A 23,302-nucleotide genomic window follows, 5' to 3' on the forward strand; every position below is an offset into this window, starting at 1 on the left:
CTCCTGAAGAAGATGCACCACCATTTCTTTGCTCTTCAGAAATTAGAAGAGCAAACAACTCCTCAAAATCAAGAAATTTTTCACGGACGGCAATGGATGTCCGAAACTGTGCATAATCCTTTCCTAGACCATTGAAGATCACAAAGACTAAATCATTATCTTCCACTGGTGACCTAATGGAAGCAAGTGCATCTGCAATTTTCTTCACTTTCATGTGGTAGTCATTGATGCTCATTGATGCTCATGTTTTCTCTCTGCACATTGTGCAACTCCCACTTGAGCTGCATTTTCGTGGCTTTTGTATTTGTGCTGTACATTTTTGCCAAAGTATCCCATGCCTCCTTTGGCGTACTTGCATCGTGAATATGCACAATCATAGAATCCGAAATACTGATAGACAGCCAATACATGACTTTTCTGGCTCTCTCATGCCATCCTTTAAATGTCTGCATTTCCTGTTGTTTGGGAACATTAGGAAGAACTGGTTCTTCTTAATTTCCTGTAATGAACTCCCAATAGCCTTTTTCCATAAGGAAATTCGTCATTCTAAACTTCCATGCTTGGAAGCTGTTCTTGTCAAGCTTTTCAGTGACAATCTGTGAACACTGCAAAAAATTCTGTCACTGCAAAAAACACAGCTTCTGCCTCACACAGGCAAATCTACAAAACTAACGAAAGTGGTATTCGAGCACACAATCACTTCCTAGTGACAATTTTGCATGAACAGGCAATAAGGATGATTCTGTAACTCCCAATATCTCTGCGCACAGGCATACAATGCAATTTCTGCGGTAACTTTTCACCGACCTGCAGAGCAGTGGTCGCACAGCAAAAACATGACCTTTTTCTGAGTGCCTGCGAAGAACTTCCGCCTTCAAAACGTGCATCGAAATGACCTCGAATCAGAAAAATAAAGTCACCGAGGGCTTCGCTCGCTCCCTCGCAGCATATACTACCCTCTCGCCACACCGTGAAGGATGTCTCAATCTGAGACAGTGCACTCTTGCACTTCCGACTGTGCTACCTCGCAGAGATTTGCTCCCAAACTCGAAAAAGGAAAGGAACACTAGTCCTCTTACCAAGACACCGCAAACTTGGTTTGCTTTCTTGAGCTCCTTACCACGAACCAAGCTCTGATACCATGTGAAGATAGTGGGAGAGAAGGAAGGAGTCTCACTTGCGGCTTTCTCACATACACAATGGCGGAATACACACAAAGGTGGAGGCTGAAAACTGTTTTCCTCTTCTTAGTTGTGTAAGCCAAAAGAACTCTAGTACAAAGAAATAGAAGAACCCTATACGTGGGTCTCAAACCAAACTCAGCTAACTAAGGTGGCATACTAACTGAGCCACGAACTAGAGTACATAAGGATAGCTGTCATCCAGCTATTATTCATGGGCGGTGTACCAACCGCATCTGTAGCTAACAAGTCGGTGACATAAATGCATAACAGTCACCCTAACATATCACGAGTGGAGCTCGATATCTAAATAAATTAATGCAAGATTTTGATTTTGAAATACGAAAGGGTTCGCTGAATAGTGTGGCGGATGCCTTAAGTCGAGTCAAGTTTGTAAATGCTATGTCATTTATGAAAATATCCTCAAACCTATTTCAATCCTTGAGAGGGCTTTGCGCAACTGATAGTCATTTCAATTCTTATTGGCAGAGAGACCAGGATGGAAGCTCCATGGTTACGGTACAAGCAGTGGGAGGTCAATGGATGATTAGAAACGGCGTGCTATTCCGGAATGAAAAGATATGTGTGCCAGATGTTTTGAATCTTCGATCCAAGATTCTCTCAGAGTGTCATGATGCTCCTAGTGCTGGACATCGAAGTATACATCGAACTCTATCTCTTGTGAAGCATACCTTTTATTGGCGTAAGATGCGTGCCTTTATTGAACACTATGTGGTAGGTTGTCGGGTTTGTCAGGTTACTAAGGCAGAACACCTTAGAAGCGCGGGATTATTACAGCCATTGCAAATCCCGGGTAATAAATGGGAAAGTATTTCCATGAATTTTATTACCGATTTGCCAAGAACGCGCAAGGGTCATGACTCTATTTGGGTTATAGTGGACCGTCTGATAAAAATGGCTCGATTCTTACCTACAAGAACAACTATTTCAGCTATTTAGCTGGCTCACGAGTTTGTGGACCCCTTGTTTAAGCTGTATGGTTTGCCCTCTGACATAGTTAACGACAGGGACTCGAAGTTTACAAGTAACTTTTGTACACTTGTTTTTGAGAAGTTAGAAACTACTCTAAGTATGAGTTTCTCAGATCATGCACAATTTGATGGCAGTACAAAGAAGGTCAACCAATTGCTTGAAGATATGCTTCGGGCATATGTTTCTAAGAACCAGTCTTCATGGGAAGATTATCTACCTATGATAGAATTTTCTTATAACAATGTGAAGCATTCGAGTACTGGTTACAATCTTTTAATGCTTAGGTATGGGTTTCAACCTAAGTCACCAACTATGGTTGGGTTAAAGGGAATTCAAAATGATGCCGCAACGACATTCTTGCAAGACATGCAAGAAATGTTGCAGTTTGCCAAGGAGTCTATTAGAAGTGCCCAAGATCGGGACAAATTTTATGCTAATAGACATCGTTCACCTAGAGAGTTCTCTGAAGGAACGATGGTATATTTGCGAATTCCCAAGTAATCCAAGAGCCGAAGTACTGGTTTGGTTCCGAAGTTCTCCCAGATACTGTCGTCCGTTCAAGGTTATTAAAAGAATTGGACCAATTGCATATAGACTAGAATTGCCTCCTGATGTTAAAGTACATCCAGTATTTCATGTCAGTAGACTGAAAGAGTTACTGGGTGTGGATGATCAACTGGTGTCTCAAGAGAGAATTAAAAGTTACAAATTTGACTTTTATTCCACATGAACCTGAGAGTATTCTTGAATTTCGTGAAAGACAGATTCGTAATAGAACTACCACAGAATACAAGATTAAGTGGAAGGATCGTGTTGAGGATTCAACATGGGAGACATTACAGAACCTCTAGAGGACATTCCTGGGTTTTTTAGCGAACTCAGGAGTGAGTTCTTAGAGGAGGGGAAGTATGTCATGTGCACAGATTGGTATTTGACGTGTACTGGGTACACAAGACTAGCTCAGGTAGCCTGGGGAGGCTTAGAGTGATTCTCGGGTTGAGTGGCAAGGGTACGAACCAGTTAGAGGTCTTCAGTATTTTTGGCGCTTGGGACCCGAGTCTATATAAGGGACCTCAGTTCTCAGAGAGCCGATGGGAGCAAGTCTCGTTCCCAAGTGCTAGGTCTGATCCTGGATTGAGTCACGGACACACGTCTGCATCATAGCGTAGCCCAAGGCCCAACAACAGATCTCAGGCTTCACAACACCACCTGGTGGTATGGGACACCAAGTTGGTTAGGATATGGTTGGGAGTTCGTGCTAGTAGCTCAACTCGTGGCTCAAAGCGAACATCTCCTGATTCGGGATCGCATCCCATAGATGTCATGGTTGGGTGGTGAGCAACCTACTCAGATTCCTCACGTTTAGTGTGTTCTTGTGTTTGCTTGCAAGTCAGAGGTTTCATGAGTGCTAGAGTCGTGTCAATGTAGCTCTAAATGTGCATTCTCAACTTACCTATCACTGGAGTAACTGATTGGCTAAGCCCAGGGCAAGCCATGTCCGACCCTTCGCTTGTGCCTTTATTCCCAACTTTCCAGACAGCTCTGCAAAAATGAAGTTGCACTTCCTCTAGCCAGTTCCTCATGGCCAAACTATTACTAGACTTAACCATGATTCATAGACTTTTGGAAGGCTTTTGGCAGAGTCCCATGAGCCCGTCCGATACAGAGGCTTCAAGTATCAGGAATCATGATCTAGGGTGTGAGACTACAAGACCATACGATAGACATAATCCCTAGTAGCAGCCCACCTAATACAACCTCAGTGCAAACCAGTGTAAATTGTATGAACCAGATCAAGGACCTGTTGGGGAAGGGACTGATTCTCACTGGTTGACAAGTGAAAAGAGGGTAAAGCTGGAATATTACCAAGACAACATAAATCCCACATGTTGGTCTACATACATGTCCATAGAGACTCATGCTCAATCTTATATTAGCACACCTATCCCCCTTCTATATCGCAGAAACATCGCTAGGTTCCGTACCAAATCTCATACATTAGCTCTTCACCCTACTGCTCACCCGTGCTTTTGGTCCAAAAGAAGGATAGCCCTCAATAAAATTACAATTAAGAACAAATTCCCTAGACCCATGACAGATGATATTTTGGATAGGTTATAGGGATCTGGAATATTCAGTCGCATAGATTTGAAGAGTGGTTCTCACCATATTAGAATTCAACCAAAAGATGTGCACAAAACATTTGGTCTGTATGAGTTTCTTGTCATGTCATTTGGGTTACCAAATGCACCCCTACCACCTCCAACAGAATGATGGACAGGATTTTTTCATGTTCAAACCGATCACCAGTCCTTGCGATACTCACTCGAAGAAAGTCGTCTGAGAAGCATATGAGGTGGCCAAATTTTCTCTGTGTTTCATTTTCAAATTGTGCATGTGCCTGGACAGAAGAATGTTGTTGCAAATGCACTTTCGTGAAAGCCCACTCCAGATGCAGTGTCTATTAGGCTGTAAGTTTCAACCGTTACCATTGCATATCATGATGAGCTTGATGCTATGAAGGATCAATATGCCAATGATGTTGCTTTTGCATAGATTTATGATCAAGTGGTTGATGGTCGGAGGCGTAAGTTTCAACCGTTACCATTGCATATCATGATGAGCTTGATGCTATGAAGGATCAATATGCCAATGATGTTGATTTTGCACAAATTTATGATCACGTAGTTGATGGCCGGAGGCATGAACACTATACTCTCAAGGAGGGATTTCTAATGATGCATGGTAGATTGTGTGTCACGAAACAATTAAGGCCAAAAGTTTTGACAGAGTCATGCCCCACCCTATGCAAGACACAGAGGCATTGATGCCGCCATCAAAGGTATGGAGCATTATTTCTTTTGGCCAACATTGAGGAAGAATGTCGAGGTGTATGTCAGATCATGCATCACCTGCCAGAAGGTAAAATATGGCAGATAGAAGCCAATCAGACAATTGCAACCTTTACCTATTCCCGATCAACCCTGATAGAGCATTGCCATGGATTTCACCTTCGACCTTCCACGTACATCATTGGGACATCACGAGATATGGACCATTATTTGCAGATTCAACAAGCATGCCCACTTTATTCCCGTACAAAATAAGATTATAGCAGACTAGATGGCGAGACTTTTTTATGTCTCATGTATTCAAACATCACGAGATGCCTCAATCAATTGTCGATGATCAAGACCCATGGATGACAAGTCTTTTCTGGAGAGGTATCTTTGAGAATATGGGTACCACGTTGAATTTCTCATATCCTGAATCACATGGACAGTCAAAAGAAGCCAACTCCACTATCCTTGATCTTCTCCAGGTCAGCAATCGAAATGGAAGCAATATCTGCCACTTATTGAGTTTGCGTACAACACTATTCTACATTCATCTATAGGGAAAGCACCCTTTGAGATTGTGACAGGACAACACAAGGTACCTCCCATTAAGCCAAGAGAAGTACAAATGGGCAACAGAGAATCATCACCGCAAGTTACTCTTGAAAGAGGACGATTGGGTGCTGCTACATTTTCAAAAAGCACGACTCAAGAAGATGAAAGGCAAGGACAAAGCGTACACAAAGCTGAAGATGAGGTTTATGGTCCTTTCCTACCATCTCCCTCCCTCATCCTCCGAAAGCATTCCAAGGTCTGTAGAACGAGCTTGGACAGTTTTTAACACCAGTTGCACAATTTTGCTTGCTCTCTTGCTCCTGGCTGCACTCCATGCTTTGGTTGGCTTCTTCCACCTTTTCTACTACTGCACCCAGCTCGAGACTGCAGGCATCAATCCCGAGGCGATTGTCCATCTACTAGCACAACCCTAAAGGAGCATTGATAGGTATACAAACCTTTTGGCACGTGTTCCGAAGTAGGCACGCACTTTGAGGGATTCTTGGCATGCTTTTGGAGACTTGCACGAATCCCGAGGCATACACTTCAGGGCAAATCTATGGACCGCAGCCTCTCCAGGTCCTTTCTTGCTAAGTAGTGTTAAGTGGTGGACGTGACTGAAGCTTGTGTGTTGTGGCTATTTTTGAGGTTTATGACTGAATAAACGAGGATCACTGCCCTTTAACTTCATGAAGGCCGGTTACACTCTCGTCCTGGATGAGGCCTTGAGGATGCTGGTCGGCTGTTCATTGGAAGGCTACTCCAGGTGATATGTTATGAGGCCAGAAGGGCCACCTTTTATAGGCCCAAAGGCCTGCCCAAAATAACCGACCCAGCAAGGGGCTGAACCGACCCCTTTGCTGGCTGACTTAGTCGGCCACAAAACTGCCCCTTACGGGCTCTCAAAACTAGGGCTTTTGGCTCACACTTTAGTGTAGGGTCCCATCTCTATGGTCTGCCCAACACAGGCCTGGTTGGCTGAGTCCAACCAGCTTTGTACTGGCCGAACCCATGCTGCTCCTGCTCCCGTGATCGTCTGCCAGGCCTGTTGCAGGCCCTTAACCTCACAGACCAGCTCACCTCAGGTGCCTCTGCTGCTCCAAATCTGCCTGGCCAGATCCATGCTTGAATGCCTCGCCATTTACACTGTTCCTGGTGCTATCTTTTGCAGCCTTCATCTCCTGTGCAATCAGGTCCTCTTCTCATGAGGACAGCCTCTGAATCTACCTCTGCCAGATCTGCCCTCCAAGAATCCCTTCCATTGCCAGGTATGTCTTCAGATGTGCTGTCCACATGACAACCATCATGCTGTCCATGTAGCAGCCCCTTCTTTCCTTCCTTTTCTCTGGGCATATGCCCTAGGTCTCCCTCCCCCATACTCTCCTCATTTGGAGGCTTACAAACAGGGAGGTGACCTATCCATTTCCAACACGAGGGGGGGGGGGGCGGGGGGGGGTATGGGGGCAGAATTGGGGCCGACTGACAGTCTGTGGCAGGGCCCAGTGGCCTATGGGCTAGGCGGGGGCTGAGAACAGACCTCCCTACCTGTCCTTGCACCAGCAGGCCTTTTGCTTAACCTTATCGCAGACCCCCCTCACGTTCCATGACAGCAGGGTGCACCGAGTAAGACCCTTCCCCGGGCAGAATTTATTGGGCCAATGCTTTGCAGGCATCCCGCAGAAAATGGAACCAATTTCCCTTTCCACTTTGCGCCACATTTATAGCCATGTTTTTAATCTTTTTGGAAACTGCCCCACTCGACTAAGCTTGATTGGCTTCGTGCAATGGTTTCTTGGGGCCAACTTTCTCTTCCAGCAACCTCTTGCGATGGTTTGCTTTGGGCAACTCTTCATCTTCTCCTCTAGAATCCACCTCCCCAGGGGCAGCAAAGACCTGCCTTGATCAACAGCCACTGGCTGAGATGAAGAGGGGGCTGTCGACTTACCTTTTTTCGATGGTTCTCAGTCGTCATGCAAGAGGCTAGGCAGGAGCTGAGGGCTATCCCGTGACAACTGTAGGGGTGCGGGGGCGGGCAGCCCGCGATGGCGCAAGAGTGCAGGTGCAAGCCCACAGTGGCCCAGGTGTGGCGGGGGTCGTAGAAGCTGCCGCTTGTGTCAAGACAGACCAGGGAGGGCTGGCAAGGCTAGGCAAGGGAGGACTGAGGGGCTGATGAGGCTAGCCGAGGGGGCTGAGGGGCTGAGAGAGAGAGAGAGAGAGAGAGAGAGAGAGAGAGAGAGAGAGGGCTTCCCTACTAGACCAGTCTTCTGCTACTCTGATCAACAGGGTCAGTGTATAATTACACTTAGAGAGGCAAATACAGAAGACGGAAACAACACAATGTTTAGCTTTAAACCACAATACATCAAGGCAAGATCAAGAAGTTCTTTAGAACTGAACTCCTATAAAATAAAGATCTAGAAAACACTTGGTCCAGGATCATAAAATAAGATTACATGCCTTATGTGAAATGCTTTCTTAAAATTTACAACAAATTTCAACCGTCTTGAGTGTATGCCGCCAGTCACATCCATACATTAATTGACCCTTTGACAAGGTTGAAGGTTACATCTTAACAATTTTGGTCAAAAAAGCCTCTCCAAAAAACTACCTTGATCCACTAGGTAGCACAATCTCAGACTCCAAAACAAGACCTGAATTTGCATACTCGTCAGGCTTTGCTGACCTTGCTTCATTTAGAGCATGCAACCATATCGAAAAAGGAAACTAACCCAACAATGTAGCCATCTCTTATGTGAAATGTTATCAGTGTAGAAGGACCACACAATAGGCTAACTTAATTTCGTTACTTTAAACTTTTCAAAATCTAGGGTCACAGGATTGTATATACAACCAACATCATCCTCCGGCAAGATAGGGGGGTAAAGTAGCACCCCATAAATCTGGAAAAACCATTGACAAACCATCATAGAAGTACAACTCCTCTACTAAGCACTTACACATGACTCCCAGGCACCAAAACTTGAGCTGAAGGAACCTCCACCTTGAAGAACTGCAGCTTCAACCATTGCATTGCGGGCACTCTCGTCCCAAGCTCTCACCATATCTCCAAGTGACAATGGTTGAGGTAAACATCGAACTACTCTAGTGAACTCATCCCTTGCTAGACAAGCAATTGGATGACTGAAAGAGCATTCAGAGAAGAAATGTATTCAATACAAATAAAACACTAAGGTTTTCGTATCCAAGAAAAAAACAACCTCTACGAAGCTTCTCATATCATACAAATAAATTGTAATTTGCTACTCACTTTAAGTCAGAAGCCACATGGTCTAGGAGCACAGAAGGCGAGCAGTCTGGATAATTTGATGGTATATGCAACCGCAATGGCAATAGGGACACCTGAAAGACCAAACTTCTGTAATCGAACACACATATCATTGACAGATAAACCTTACAGGGAAACATATGGCATGAGAGAGAGAGAGAGACAAGGAAACATATGGCGTGAGAGAGAGAGAGAGAGAGAGAGATTATGGAATCTTTTGGAGGCCAAAACCGGTCTATGAGAAACAGACTATGCATACTATAAAAACCAAAATAGAAGGGCATACCTGCTTCTTGTGCATGTGTGTGCACGAACACATGCATGCGCACGTGCAGGCATGTGCATGTGTAAGTGCGCATACATGCGCATATGCTCCTAGTTTTGAGTAGTAGCTGTCTACTTTAGACAAAGTAGACAGCTATGAATGTAAATGAAATATCTGCTTTGCCAAAAAAAAGTGTGTATATATATGTATGTGCGCGCACGCGCGCTCGTGTGTGTGTGTGTGTGTGTGTGTGTGTGTGTGTGTGTGTGTGTGTGTGAGAGAGAGAGAGAGAGAGAGAATTTGCAGGCATGTGCATGTCCATGTGCATATGTGCGTGCCTGTGTATCTGTCTATGTCTATATGTATCTGATTTCAGATCTGTGGTCTCGTAGGCTTCTCTGGCCTTTCCTCAGAACTTAATAACCCTCTTTCTCTCTCTCTCTCTCTCTCTCTCTCTCTCTCTCTCTGCGCACATGTGTGTCTCTAGGAATGGAGGGCGGCACACACACACACACACAGACGCAAATGCATGCACACATCCACATTCAGCAATAACCACAAAACAATAAAATGTCACACAAAAGCTATCCCTGAGACGCAAATGCATGCACACATCCACGTTCTGCAATAACCACAAAACAATAAAATGTCACACAAAAACTATCCCTGAGAACACTGTCTTAACCAGTTAAAGGCGAGTTGAATCAGTGACTGCTCACCATATGAAACAAACGACTGTGAAAAGCAATATTTGGATCCAACGCAACTGCATGATAGGAACAAATCACCACAAGTCCGCCCTTTCCATCTGCTGCAGCCTCCTCTGATCCATCATCATCTATTTCCACACGTGTATCTATGAGATGCTCATTGATCTCATTGATCTCTGCTGCCAAACTCCGATTTATCTGGACAACAGTCACCAGGATGTAAATGTGTGTAAATGCTAATTCAAACTTTCCCTAAGAAACTCTAGGGCACTCTAAGCAAACTGCCATATATTTTTTTACCTTTATCTAGTTCTTTGCAATGCTATGCAATACAAAAATGTTTATCAAAGAGTATTGATAAAAGATTGAACTGAAATTCACAAACATTATCAGCTCTTGGAAGACACAATAGTGGGGTATGATGTTCCAACGTTTTTACACAAATCAGATGGTCACAATTCTTCCTTCTCTTGTTCATTAGGTGCAAAGAATAGCCCAACCAAACAAAATGTTTCTCTCCCTCCGGATCCAATTGGCAAGAATCGACAACATGACCATACCCTGTACAAAATCTATTTCCAGTGAAGAGAACTAAGCTGATATGAATGTATTTCATCTTAAGTCTCTTCGATATCCCCCCCGCCTTCTCTTCTCCCACTTCCCGCCTTCTCTTCTGCCCCCCACCTTCTCCTCGGCCTCCTCCCACCGTCTCCTTTGCCTCCCGCCACCATCTCCTCCCCCCCACCATCTTTTCCGCCCCCCGCCTTCTCCTCAGCCTCCCTCTTGCCTCTCTTCAACCTCCCACCGCCCGCCCGCCTCTCCCCCCGCCTCTTCGCCTCCTCCCTGCACTCCCCCGCTGCCACCCCGCCCCTTTTCCACCTCCTTCCCCACCCTCTCCCTCCTTTCCTGTCTTCTTCCGCTTGCCTCCTCCATCGATATCTCTCCGCCTCATCCCGCCCCTCCTCTTTGCTTTTTTATCTTTTCTCCCTTTGCAGCGGGGTTTTTTGTGCTTGTTCGGAGAAAGAGAATCTTGGTGGTGACCCTTGGTCTGGCCAGAGGGGCTCTATGGCAGCACCCTCGAATCCCATAGCCGTTAAGGTCCTTTCTCCAACCGACAAGCAACAGGTGCAACTAGGTGGCAATAGGCAGCCGTTCTATCATGGAGCACGTAATTACTAACTCAAAATTGAGCTTGAATCGTCAAATTTTTAAAGGGAGAAAGCGGATGAGTAAAAATGTGGACATGAGACGCGACACAAGGTCCATTAGGACCCGATCCTCCCTACAAATGTCAAGGGTGGTGATTTATTATTGACTTGGTGATATTGTTTGTGCATTTTGGGAGTTGAAGCCCAACAAATACATGAATCATGCGACTCTTACAAGAGCTCATAACCGATCCTCGTTTTAGTCTATACAATATTCACATGAACTATAACCATATGAATAAAGGTGTCGTCCTCCTTCAACCTTGCATCTAGCTTGGCTTTTCTTACTCCCTCACATCGAGAACATGCATCAAAGAGAGGAATGTTGTAGGAATCCAGATTGAAAACAAGCCCTTTTGAATGGACGAGCAATTGAAAATATTTCTATGATAATATATAATATATAATTATTATAACCACACATAGTGTGGGTGGGGAGGCGGCGCACTTCCTTCCCCAAAGATTTATAATCCAAGGAAACAGGCCCTTCCTTGGGTGCCCAGAATATAAACGTCAAGAATATTAGCGCCGAGAATAAGTCTCGTGAATGGATAAGATATTGGCATATTACCTGAATGTCAATAGTCATAATCGTACTCGAACATCGGTGAAATCACCACAAGCGACTGCTGATGCTTTCTTTGTTCCAGCTTGCTGCACACAAACTGGAACCATCAAGGTGAGAAAGTTCCGTCCATGTCTAGAACGCCGAACATCTCTCTCAGTGCATTGTTCTTTGACCCATACATGATTACCTTGGCAGCCGTTGTGCCGTTGATCTCCTCCGTCATCAGGCGCTGAAACTCTTCCAAACGTACCTACCTCGAATCTCACACATGTCATCAACCTCCCCAAGGAAAAGTTGGCCGTGTGCTTGCCATTTTTTGAGTCAAAAACGCCTCCTTCACTTTCCCTATTCCTTCAAGATTCCGATCACCCTTCCAAATTGGCACTTAACAGTTGAACATTCTTCTAGCCCCCTTGACAATTAGGGCTCCCACCCCACTTCAAGGCTCACAGGGTTTCCTGGGTTTTCTTCCAAATTATCAATATATGTAAAGGCCTAACCCTGCAATGGCCTCCTCGTAAAGGAATGTTCGCATTCAATTACTTTATGCTTTTTGGGGCGAAATTGGGAAGACCCGGCTAAGATTTCTCACCTTTGAGGACACTTTTTTTGTGAAACTGGATTTGGAGTGTCGTCCGTATTTTTGTGGATTCCTAGCATTTGAGCAAGTACAGCTATAGATTGGCTAGTTGGATGAGTCTCTTGTCCATCTCAACACAGACGTATACCAAGGAGTTGCAATGGACAATCCAAGTTTGTCTAACCACATTTTCGAGAATAAGGATTCCAAAAGCAAGGAATGCAAAGTGCCAAACCATCCAGTGGTCAGGCATTGTCAAACTTTTATTACCGAGGCTTCATGCAGGACTGTGGCAAGGTTGCTGGAGTGCAGGTGAAAGAATTTAAAGCACAAGAACTACAAGAAAAGAGTGGTTGGGAAACGATTAGCTTAGAAGATCCACTAAGGTCTATGGAACGGATGCCGCAGCAACCTTCAGTTCAGAACCATACATGAAATGCAGAATAGCGAAAAACGTAGAGTATACCAAGCACTTGTATGCCTACATATGCAAAAGTGGGCTGGTAGATTTACGATCGAGGTCCACCACGTCTGTTTCTATAACTATGAAGGCTTGTTCGAGGTGATAAGTGTCCTTAGACCAGGACAGCATTGAAATTTAAAACTTGAGATGTATAGCTTTCCATTAATCCGTGTCTTTTGCCATCCCAATTTTTGTGTGCTCTAGATTCTCGACGAGTTATGCGCCTCGAGATACATACGACGGTGGCCACAGAAGGATACTATTTTGCGGACATCCAAGGATTGCAACCCTTGACGCACCACCAGCAGATTTAGCTCCATCAGCCAAGAACCCTATCAACAATAGCAAGTAGTAGAAACTTCCGACTCTCCAAACTAAGCCATTGCTATAGATTTATTCATGGAAAGCTTTTCACGATAGAATGTAAGTAAGGGTTGGCCTTGCTACAGATACGTCAGCCTTCCAAAAGCAACATGCGGAAAGCATGCTTGAGCACACAAGAGGAAGAAATCCAATGATCAAGGATTGCTCATGAGGTTTTAAACGAAATTATCAACGATATGCACAAGGCTTTGGACACATCCATTGCTTCAACGATAGACGAGACGAAGGTAGAGCTTATGTGGCTTGCTCTGGAAACACAACAAATTGAGCTCCCATCGTCTCGCTTTCTTGACCCATCCATTACAACGACACATTTCCTCCGAGGGAGACAAAGCCTGTCTCCAAACTCTTATAGATAAGAAAAAGCAACCTTGTTTTTTTAATCTTTACACTAGGAAAAGATCGCTTTTGGTGGACCTCTGGACTCACCGTTGGATCTTTATCACAATTAAGGACCGAGATTACGACAAGTGGCTCAACAAGAGCTCAAAAAAACCCAAACTTCTCCTTAGGCTGCCTGCCGTAACAAGCAATTCAGTCCCTCCAAGACATGGCAATCGTGGGCAGAATTGTGGGCCTCACACCCACAAGGAGACAGGTGCGAGAGTGGATCCAGCATCCAGGCGAGCTTAGCACTACAGGGTGACCACATTCAGGAGGTCACTATCTATGGAAGAGGCGTCTTCATCATCCAACTCAGCTCCCCCGACACTGCCTTGACACTTGTGGAGCAGAGCCCCATCCTCCTTGGCCTGCATTTGGTGTGCCTCTTTCCTTGGTACCATGGCTTTACAATGGAGGACATGGACACGACACACCATGTTCCCTGTTGTCTAGTTACGCTCTGCTTCCCAGGGCTCCCAAAGGAGTATAGAGCCATCCTCCCCTCCATTGGTTGGGCATTTGGCATCGTACTCGAGTCTCTGCCAGAATTAACTGCTTCCGTGGTAGCAGATGATGGGGTCCCCAGGATTAGGCTGGTGGTTGAGAGCCCAGAGTCCCTCCCAGAGTTAATCCTCCTAGAGACCCTCGAAGGGGGCACACTTCGCCAACGAGTGGAGATTTCTGGGTTACCAGGCCAGAGTCTTCGTTACAGACAGATGGGTCACCTAGCTAGAGATTGCCCCCATGGCCAAGGCCGAGCTCCCCCCACCCCACCCCACCCCCGTAGAGCAAGCAGAGTCAGTAGGCCAACAGAGCCCAACACCCCCCCAGACAAGAGCAGCAGAAGTCTCAGACCCCCGCCCCCTCAGAAGGGGACTAGACCCATGTTAAAAAGAAGCAAACAGACTCGCAAGCGTCGCAAGCAGAGGACTAGACGCAGAGAGAGAGAGAGAGACAAGGCTTTTCGAGAGGCACCTGAGGAGGAGGAGCAACAGGAGCCCTCATGTGGAGATCCACCTCCCTAAGCGAAAGGAGCCATTGCCCAGCCAGAGGATCCTTGCGTGATGGAGGTTGAGCGCCCGCACTCACCCTTGCATCAGCAGCGATCTCCTAACATGCGATGGCGAAAGCAACAGACGTTAGCACGACAGTGGCTGAGGAGGTGCGAATCCAGAGCCCCGACAAGCCTCATCGGTAGGAGGGGCATGTTGTCGCTCCTACTCCCCCCTGCCCCCTCCAAATCCCACTCCCTCTCCACCCCCCCCTCCCTCCTTGATTCTCCCTCCCCCCCCCCCCCTACCTCTGGAGGTAACGCTTATGGTCTTGCAACCCTCGAAAGGGGGCTCGATCAGCGTAGTGGGCTCCCAGACACACCCAGTTTGGAGGTTCCAGTTCGCATCCACAAGGTTGGAGAAGTGGTCCCAAGTGGTGTTTAATGCTATATGGGAGATCAAATTTCACGCATGATGGACAAGTGGATGGGACAACAGGGACTGGACCTTTGGCACGTCCATGGTGTGGAGGTAAATTTTCAACTGGGCTTCACGCGAAAGAAGCCAATGTGTGGTTTAGCGGTAGGAGTTATCAGATTGCCGCTTGAGGCAAAGGTTGATCACGCATACTACTGGCCACTACAGAAGTGTGCGGACTTGTATGGGGTGGAAGTCTCCTTGATGATGAAGGGGACACGAAAGATTGGCATTGAGTCGACATACAGACACTGACTACTCGCCCTCCAAACCCCCGACAAAGTCACATAAGGCAGTCTTTCTGAAACAGGCACCCACTCACACGAGAGCCTTGTTTTCTACATCCCCGTCCTCATGAGCCAGACCATAGTGAGTTGGAACGTGCACGGGCTCCACAATCGTGCTCGTAGTCAACCGCAGTACTTGATTCTTCGGTAGGAGTTGCAGAGGGCAGTGGTAGTGGACATCCTTTTGATTCAGGAGCATATGTTCTCAGCATTAGACATCAGACGGCGACACCACCTCCCCCCAGGGAGAGATTCGGAGGAGTGGTCCCTTGCATCTTGGTCTCACAGACAGTGGCTCCAAAGGTCTATAATTAGGGTGAGCTTGTCCCAGGATGGGCAATTTGGATGGGAGTTAGGATGGGAGAGTCCAAGATTGGGATCATGAACGTGTATGCCCCAACGCGTAGACAGCACCATCCGGCCTTTTCGAGGAGGCTATCACAGTGTCTTCCAAATGTAGACTCCTGGATTGTTGGAGGGGACTTCAACAACCTAGAGTTTGGGGAGGAAAAATAGGGCGGCGCCTCCTCTGAGATGCCAGCAGCAGAGCGAAGCACCTGGGAGCTGTTCATTTTCATGATCATAGGCAGAGACCCGTGGCAAGAGCCAAATTTCGGCAAGATACTTGGCAGCCCCCATATGGCTCCTCTGGCTTTGGGAGGGTAGGCCCTTGAGGGAGATCCAGTGGGATCCGGGAGAGTGGTTTTGGCCCTCCAGGGGCGGCCTTGCCGAGTAGGTGGACGAGGTGCCCTCATTTTCCTACACCACACGGATTGGCAGGAGGGTTCAGATGGACTCTTCGATGTGGACCCCTTCAAGGGAGAGGCATTGGGTGGCCCAGAGTGCCCCGAGATGTCCGTTCCAGGTTTTGGACGCGGTTATGGTCCAGTTTGCAGCCGAGAAAGATATCCTACTTTTGGCTGGCCGCCCACCGAGATGCGAGTGGAGGGGCATTGTCATTGTTTCTCTGCTGGTTTTCTGGAGACGATCCCGCACTGCCTTTGGAGCTGTCGTAGCGCAGCCAGGATTTGGATGGGAGCCCTCAGGATCATGACCCATATGCAGAGTCTTCAGAGGGACTGGATGGTGGCGTTGTTGACTGACTCCCTATTGGGAGTGGCTTGCGGTGTACTACCTTGGAAGCCAAGTAAGAATTTCCTTTGGCGTGAGGTCCCCCCAGTTGGACCCCAAACAGTGCGTACATCTCTTTCTTTATGGTGATATTTGCTCCTTTTAAGTTGTATTCTTGACTGCTCGGGCATAGCCTTTCAGCTCTCTTGCTATCTCACAACTCCCTACATGACTTCCCCCTTGCATTGGCATGTCTTCGAGTTATTTCTTTATTATAGTCCTTTCCTATTCAAATTTAACCGTTGCATCAAGTACATACTCTTTTATCTTTTGAGCTTCGTATCATTCACACACTCCCATGACTGCCTATTATGGCTGGGATTATGAACAAATCCCTCATACACTCCCAGAACTGCCTATTAGGTCGGTGGGAGAAGTACACTACGGATTCAACTATGCCTGCAAAAACAACTGGATCCGCCTTCAAGGTTAGTGGGTTAAACTATACTCAATCGGTTTCCTTTCTCAGTTCCTGTAAGTACATACACTTGTGTATACACATGTCTCTATCTATACATGCATAGATATATATACTCCCCCCCAAAGAAAAGAAACATCTATTAGAAACTTTGAAATTAATAAACATTAGCTATCATGAGGCAATGACCAAAGGAAAGTACCAGCTGTTATGCAGCCTCCCTAAGAAAAGAAACATCTATTAGAAACTTTGAAATTAATAAACATTAGCTATCGTGAGGCAATGACCAAAGGAAAGTACCAGCTGTTATGCAGCCTCCCTCTCAATCTGCCAATACAATAACCGTGCAGATTGAATAAAGCACTGGCATAGCTCAGCCACGTTTTCTGTGATAAGGTAACAAATGCAAGGCATAATAGATTGAGAAGAATTCCACATTACCTCAACCTTGGAGAGTTTGATCCTTGAAGTTGCTGTGGACTGAATGTCCAGAGAGTCTGGTTCGTTTGTTTTCTGCAAGCTATTTATTATGCTTCCTTCAGAAGATACAACGCTCAACGCCATAGAGTCAATTCGCCGTTTGATTCTTCTACTCATATTAGTTCCTTCTAGTGAGCTTAGCACTCTTGCTTGTGCCCTACATTTGGTAACCTGAGCCAGGTCTTCACCAACAGCAGCCCTCGACTGACTACCAGGGGCGGAACCTCCGAGCTTATCTGACAAGCTTATCAATGAATTGATGTCACCGATCGCTGATGCCATAGCCTTTGAGGACATAGAGTTTATCTGGACATAGTATCAATACAGTGAAGCAGAAATACAAATCAGCACAAGACAGAAAAAGACATAAAACTTAAAAATTTCATTATCTCTCTCTCTCTCTCTCTCTCTCTCTCTCTCTCTCTCTCTCTCTCTCCTTGAGCATAGGTCTCCATCACCCCTCACCGACACGAGAGTCTGGCACACGTATGCACACCACCTTTATGATGTCCCACACCAGCCCACTCCAAACCTCATACACAAACCTCGCCCCACCACTTGCATTCACCAGAGGGGGGGTCAAGGACGCGACATTGAAACTGCACAATGGCCGAGCTAAGGATCACGAGGGGCTATGCACTGAGTTTATCGCATATGGGATCAACACGTTAGCCCCGATCCTAGCAAAGCTATTCAATGATACTGTTTGCCTTGGCTTCCCCCACACTTGGACACTCAACACCATCACCCCCATCCACAAGGCAGGGGATCCCATGGACCCGAGTAACTACAGGACTATCATGATTGGACATGTGATGTCCAAGATCTATGCAGCTGTATTGGATGCATCAGTCAGCCTGTTCGCAGAGATGAGAGGGCTCAGAGCAGAGGGTCAGGCCGGTTTTAGGCGAGACCATGGGACTATGGATCACATACTCACACTCAAGAGTGTCATTGAGGAGGCCAGATCACGGAAGGAGAGCATATATTGCTGCTTTGTGGATTTCCGCAAAGCCTTTGACACAGTACCTCGAGCTCATCTCATCACACGCCTACAGACACTGGGATTTGATCAGGAGATCATTTGGGCAGTCATGGCACTTTATGAGAGTCTTAGGCCGAGTTCGGACGAGCGCAGGTTGGACAGATGAGATCTTGAGTACCATAGGGGTCAAACAGGGTTGTCCCTTATCACCAACCCTGTTGGGCCTCTACATCGATGAGCTTGAGACTTTCATGGGGGCTTCTAGAGGGACCGGTTGCTCACTTGCCGGGATCATCATCAGGATTCTTCTTTATGCAGATGACGTGGCACTCTTGTCATCCACACCATAGGGGCTCCAGCGACACCTGGATGCACTGCAGACTTTTTGTTTATCCCATGATTTGGAGCTCAACCTTGGCAAGACCAAGGTCATGATCTTTAACACCTCTCGAGCAAACATGCAACGGAAGCAGTTCACTTTCGGTGGGTCACCAGTTGAGATCGTATCCTCATACACTTACTTGGGGGTCATCTTCTCTGGCCCGATCTTCACGATGAGACCATCGATGCAGGCCCGACTGAGTAGGGGATAAGCCTCACTGGCTCGGCTAGAGAGACAATGCTTCCACTCCCACTTCTAGGACCCTCGGACCAAGGCTCTTCTCTTCAACTCCTTGGTCCGACCAGCCGGTATGTATGGCAGCCCTTGTTGGGGACCTAACATGTCAGAGATAGAGTGGGCATAGGTGGAGTGCCTGCAGATCCTCATGCTCTCACGGATGATCCGAAGGAAACCATCTGTACCACATCACATCATTCAGGCCGAGTTTGGTGCTTCTCCACTCCAGCTAGATGCAGCCTTTCAGACCATCACATATCTACACCAAGTTAGATCATATGGGGACTGCACATCAGGGAGACAGAGGTTGGCAGCAGAGGGAGACGAGCGATGCTAGTATGCACGGACTCACAGATGGTTTGTGAGACTAGGGTTTCACATTGATAGGATACCACAGTTTAGATGCCCCTCCGGTACTCCCACCCACCACCCTATGCAGGGAGAACGGAAGCGAGAGGTGGGCGGTTAGCGACGAAGAACAGGGGCCAAGAGGGGGGGGCGGGGGGGAAACCTCCACTAACGTGGAAAAAGAAGCCTGGGATGAGGACAAAGTTGGTCTCTAGGATCTGGCATGAGAACATGGGTCTCCTCCTCCACCAACGAAGCAAGTCTATGGGTCTACCGAGCAGGGCCCCGCACACCTCCTAGGTCCTGCTACTGCTGAATGGATGCATGTGTGCCCTCGGCCCCTTCCACAACGCAATCTGCCGAGGGGACGAACTCCTCCATGGTCTAATCTCCCTGTGACTGAGAGGCTGCCTCGCGCTTTGCATTCGCCCTCGCTTTAAGACAGGCTCTCCTTCGTTGGTCCTTCAAAGTCTTTTTGCTTGGTTTCTTCTTACGCTCCACTTCCGTCCACTTCCCGCTGGAGGGCTTCACTCAAGGGGTCTAGGACTGTTGTTGCTGCCTATGAAGGTGACTCTACCTATCCACCTCAGGCTCTCGCTAACCAACCTGAGGCTGGGGGGGTCGTCTCTGGCCTTGAGGACAATCCCTAGCTAGGTGTCCATGGTCCCAGCATCAAAGGCACTGGCCTGGTAATCTTGAGATCTCAATCCTCTAACGAAGCTCAACCCCCTCGAGAGTCTCGAGAAGGATCCACTCCGGGACGACTCTAGGTCCTCTATCACCAATCTAAGTTTGGGGACCCACTCATCTGCCACCACCAAAGCCGTTGACTCTAGGGAGGACTCCAGTTTTGTGCCAAATGCTCCACCAATGGAGGTGAGGATGGGCCTGTACTCCCTTGGAAGTCCTGCAAAATGAAGCGTCACCAAACAATGAGGCACATGATGGGAGGAGTCCATGTCCTCTACATTAAAGCTGCGATACCAGGGGAAAAGGAAAACAAGTGCGGGCAAGATAAATGGGGCTCTGCTCAATTAGTGCTTGGGTAGTGTCGGGTGAGTGCAGCTGGAGAAGGAAGACTCCTCGTTCATGAGCAAACTCGAGCATGTGCAAGCAGCCCGGGGTGCCGAGATACCTCCAGGCTTCCCAAGAAACGCAGCCTGCTCAAGGCTACTCTAAGGGGCTCAGATGGAGGCCCTCAAGACTCAGCCCAGCCCCAACACATGGGGTTGGCCCGCCTTACTGCAGCAGCACCAAGCAGGGAGCTGCAAAAAGGGGGGGCAAAGGAAAAACAGCACAAGGGGTGGCGGGAGGGGGCAGAAGAAAGGCGGGGTGCAGGAACAGCCTGCGCGCGGGTGGGGAAGAAGAAAAGGCGGAGGGGGGAAGAAGTCACGGGGGGGAGTGGTGTGGGGGGAGGAGACATGTGCGGGAAGGCGCGAAGGGGGAAGCAGTGACAAGAGGGGGCAAGGAAGGGGGAGGCGGGACAGGAGGAGCGATGGGAGAGAAGGGAGCTATGGCGAGAAGGAGGGAGCTTCAGGGAGCAGGGAGCACCTCAGCATACTTCCGTGGCCTAACTCAAATTATCAAGTCCCCAAATCTTCTACAAGGGAGCAGATTCCGACAATGTTGTTCTCATTTCCAGAGGAGTCCATCAGCTCATGACTCTACATTCAGTACCTCTCTGTTTGCATAAACAACAGTCTCCTACAGAATCAGCTTGGGTGATCTTACTGCATGACAGATTTGGAGATCACAAACCCTCATAACCGCCTAGGGAAAGATTCATAGCTCCTCACACTCATAGCTCCTCACACACAGCAGAGGTCACACAAGCCTCCTTCAAGAGGGAACGCGATCATGGTTTATTTTTTGCATTGGGCCTTCATGGCACTTCCACAATCTACATTGGTTATGACAATCTTATCTACACGATTTTGTATGAGGGATTTCACAAAATTCTATCCCAACTATGTATTTTCTTCATAGTTAACAGAATTTCACTTTTTTGCCCAACACAACAAAAAAACTCCAAAAAACAAAAGACAAAAACAGCCCCCCTAGAGAACCCCCCCCAAATATGGGTGCATACACTAGCATCATCATATCATATGAAGATAAGCTCACAATAATAAGAAAGAACGAACCACTTTGACAAGTCGCTGCAATGGAGGCTCGGTGATAGTCTGCCTCTCTTCTAAAAAACCTCCGTGGGGTAATGCTTGGGGACGGTCTTGAATATACATTTGTGGACTTGGAATGTACTCAGCTAGCAATGGAGAGACAGAAAAGCCCGGCGTACCAATAGCACCTGATTGTCCATTGTTTGGAGTAGCTGTAGCAGAGTGAAGTGTTTGAACGCTTGCCGCAGAAGTCACTGTAGATATGGAAGGTGTCATTGGCTTAAATTCAGAGTCCTCCAGTATAGGCGAAGGGGACGGAATCATGAAAGGTGGTGTGGCAGCCTGTAGAGGAATCTGAAGTGACGATGTGCCAATAGTTTGCAAATCATTCTGAGGTGACACCTGTGGGGGTGACAACATCTGTGGTGAGGTTGGAGTCTTCTGTTGCTGCAGAAACACCGTTCGGGGATTGCTGTGCTGTTGTTGCTGATGAAGCAACGGTTGCTTCATAGCTGCAGCTTGCTTGGCCACATTAATGTCAGTAAGAGTGTCAGGCATCGTCTGAAGGTGCTGAGTATGTTGTACTTGCATAAGCTGAGAATTTTGTTGCTGCTTCTGTTGCTGATGCTGCAATTGACGTTGCTGTATATGCTGTTTAAGCTGTTCTTGGTCTTTCAGTACTCGTTGCTGATATAGTTGTTGCTCATGTTGCAGTGCTTGCTGCTGCTGCTGCTGCTGCTGTTGCTGCTGCTGCTGCTGCTGCTGCTGCTGCTGTATTCCATTTGCATTTGACTGCAATGAGCTCATGCTACCTTGTGAGAGAGCGGTTATATTATTTTGATGCAATGCATTGGTCGCACCACCCTGCAGACCACTAAGTGCAGCAGAATGAGCCATATTGGCACTGTTTTGTGGCAGAGGTACACTGGGTTGCAAAATGGACAATGAATTGTTTGCCTGCAAATCTGTTGTGGCTGAGATTGGTGCACTAATGTGTAGTGTCTGAGATGACTGCTGTACTTGTTGCTGATTTGCTTGCGTTTGACCCAGAGCTGGTGACGGCGGAAGTGTTTGCTGCTGTACTTGTTGCTGTTGGGGTGTCTGTTTGCGGCGCTTAAATGTCTCCATAATATTCACAATTTGCTTCTCAAATGCTTCTACCTTATCTTGCTTAAACTCCCGGGGAAGGCTTCCTTTAGGAGCCACTAAGTATGGGATCATTCGCTGCAAGACACTTTTATAGTGAGATAGCTTCTGATGTTGTTCTGTCGGCATTGGCTGTCAAGAACAAAACAACAAATCAGCATACTGCTGACCATGGCCAGGTTTCCAGAAATGCTATATTTCTATAAGAAATCAAATGCAAACTGAGTGTTACGGTTTGTCCAATGTAGATTCCAAAATCTACAGAGCAAGAAAGTCACATCTCATACACATTATCAGGCTTCCCCTTCCTTATCATATCACAATTCAAATAACATGCGTTAGGATGGGCTATCAAGTACAAAACAGGGTCCTGCATATAAAATTTTATAGCTTTAAATTTAAACTACATGGTGCGATGAGACATTGCATTGCAGCACTACTTGTACAGATGAACTCTCTCTCTCTCTCTCTCTCTCTCTCTCACGCACACGCATGCGCGTTTTGAGACCTATTCCAACAAAAAACCAATCATAAAGGTTACAAATTTTCAGTCATAATGCAATACAACCTCGAAATCTAAATGAAAGAACCAGTATAGTTTAAAAGAACACCTGTTGGCTTCTATTCATAAGCATGCTATAAAGATCTTTCATATCCTGCAAATATTTTTCCTTCAGCACTTGCATCTGCACCAAAACATGTCGTAACGCTGTATCAGAGAAACTTTGAGAAGAAACAATATTCCCAGTTTCTGTGATCTTATTTGTTTTATCGAACCAAGTCACATCTAGTCAATGTATTTACAAATATATACTCTACAAATTGCTTCTTACCTTTGCCCAAACAATATCCTGAGGATCTACAATTCCTGACAGCCCTGTCTGA

The 23,302-nt window shown here is 46.8% G+C and overlaps 1 protein-coding gene across 4 annotated transcripts in view; it reads right to left on the reverse strand.

Moving 5' to 3' along the window:
• Positions 1–7,998: 7,998 nt before the first annotated feature.
• The window catches only part of LOC147904900 (mediator of RNA polymerase II transcription subunit 15a-like), a 53,782-nt gene continuing 38,478 nt past the window's right edge, over positions 7,999–23,302 (reverse strand). For 3 of the 4 annotated variants that reach the window (XM_087389116.1, XM_087389121.1, XM_087389112.1), the window contains 7 exons: positions 23,251–23,302; positions 23,029–23,103; positions 21,296–22,549; positions 17,161–17,505; positions 9,837–10,025; positions 8,835–8,926; positions 7,999–8,707 (listed from right to left, as the gene is read on the reverse strand). The exon at positions 23,251–23,302 is cut by the window's right edge and continues 19 nt beyond it. In XM_087389116.1, the coding sequence (XP_087245242.1) occupies positions 8,512–8,707; positions 8,835–8,926; positions 9,837–10,025; positions 17,161–17,505; positions 21,296–22,549; positions 23,029–23,103; positions 23,251–23,302 (2,203 nt within the window). In that variant the 3' untranslated portion in view covers positions 7,999–8,511. Of the gene's footprint in view, positions 8,708–8,834; positions 8,943–9,836; positions 10,026–17,160; positions 17,506–21,295; positions 22,550–23,028; positions 23,104–23,250 lie in introns of all 4 variants that reach the window. The other variant, XM_087389105.1, reaches the window with a different exon arrangement.

This window comes from Dipteris shenzhenensis, chromosome 2 (assembly GCF_047967505.1).
Source record: "Dipteris shenzhenensis isolate YYH24624 ecotype China chromosome 2, Dip_SZ_1.0, whole genome shotgun sequence".
In the NCBI taxonomy this organism is placed as follows: Eukaryota; Viridiplantae; Streptophyta; class Polypodiopsida; order Gleicheniales; family Dipteridaceae; genus Dipteris; species Dipteris shenzhenensis.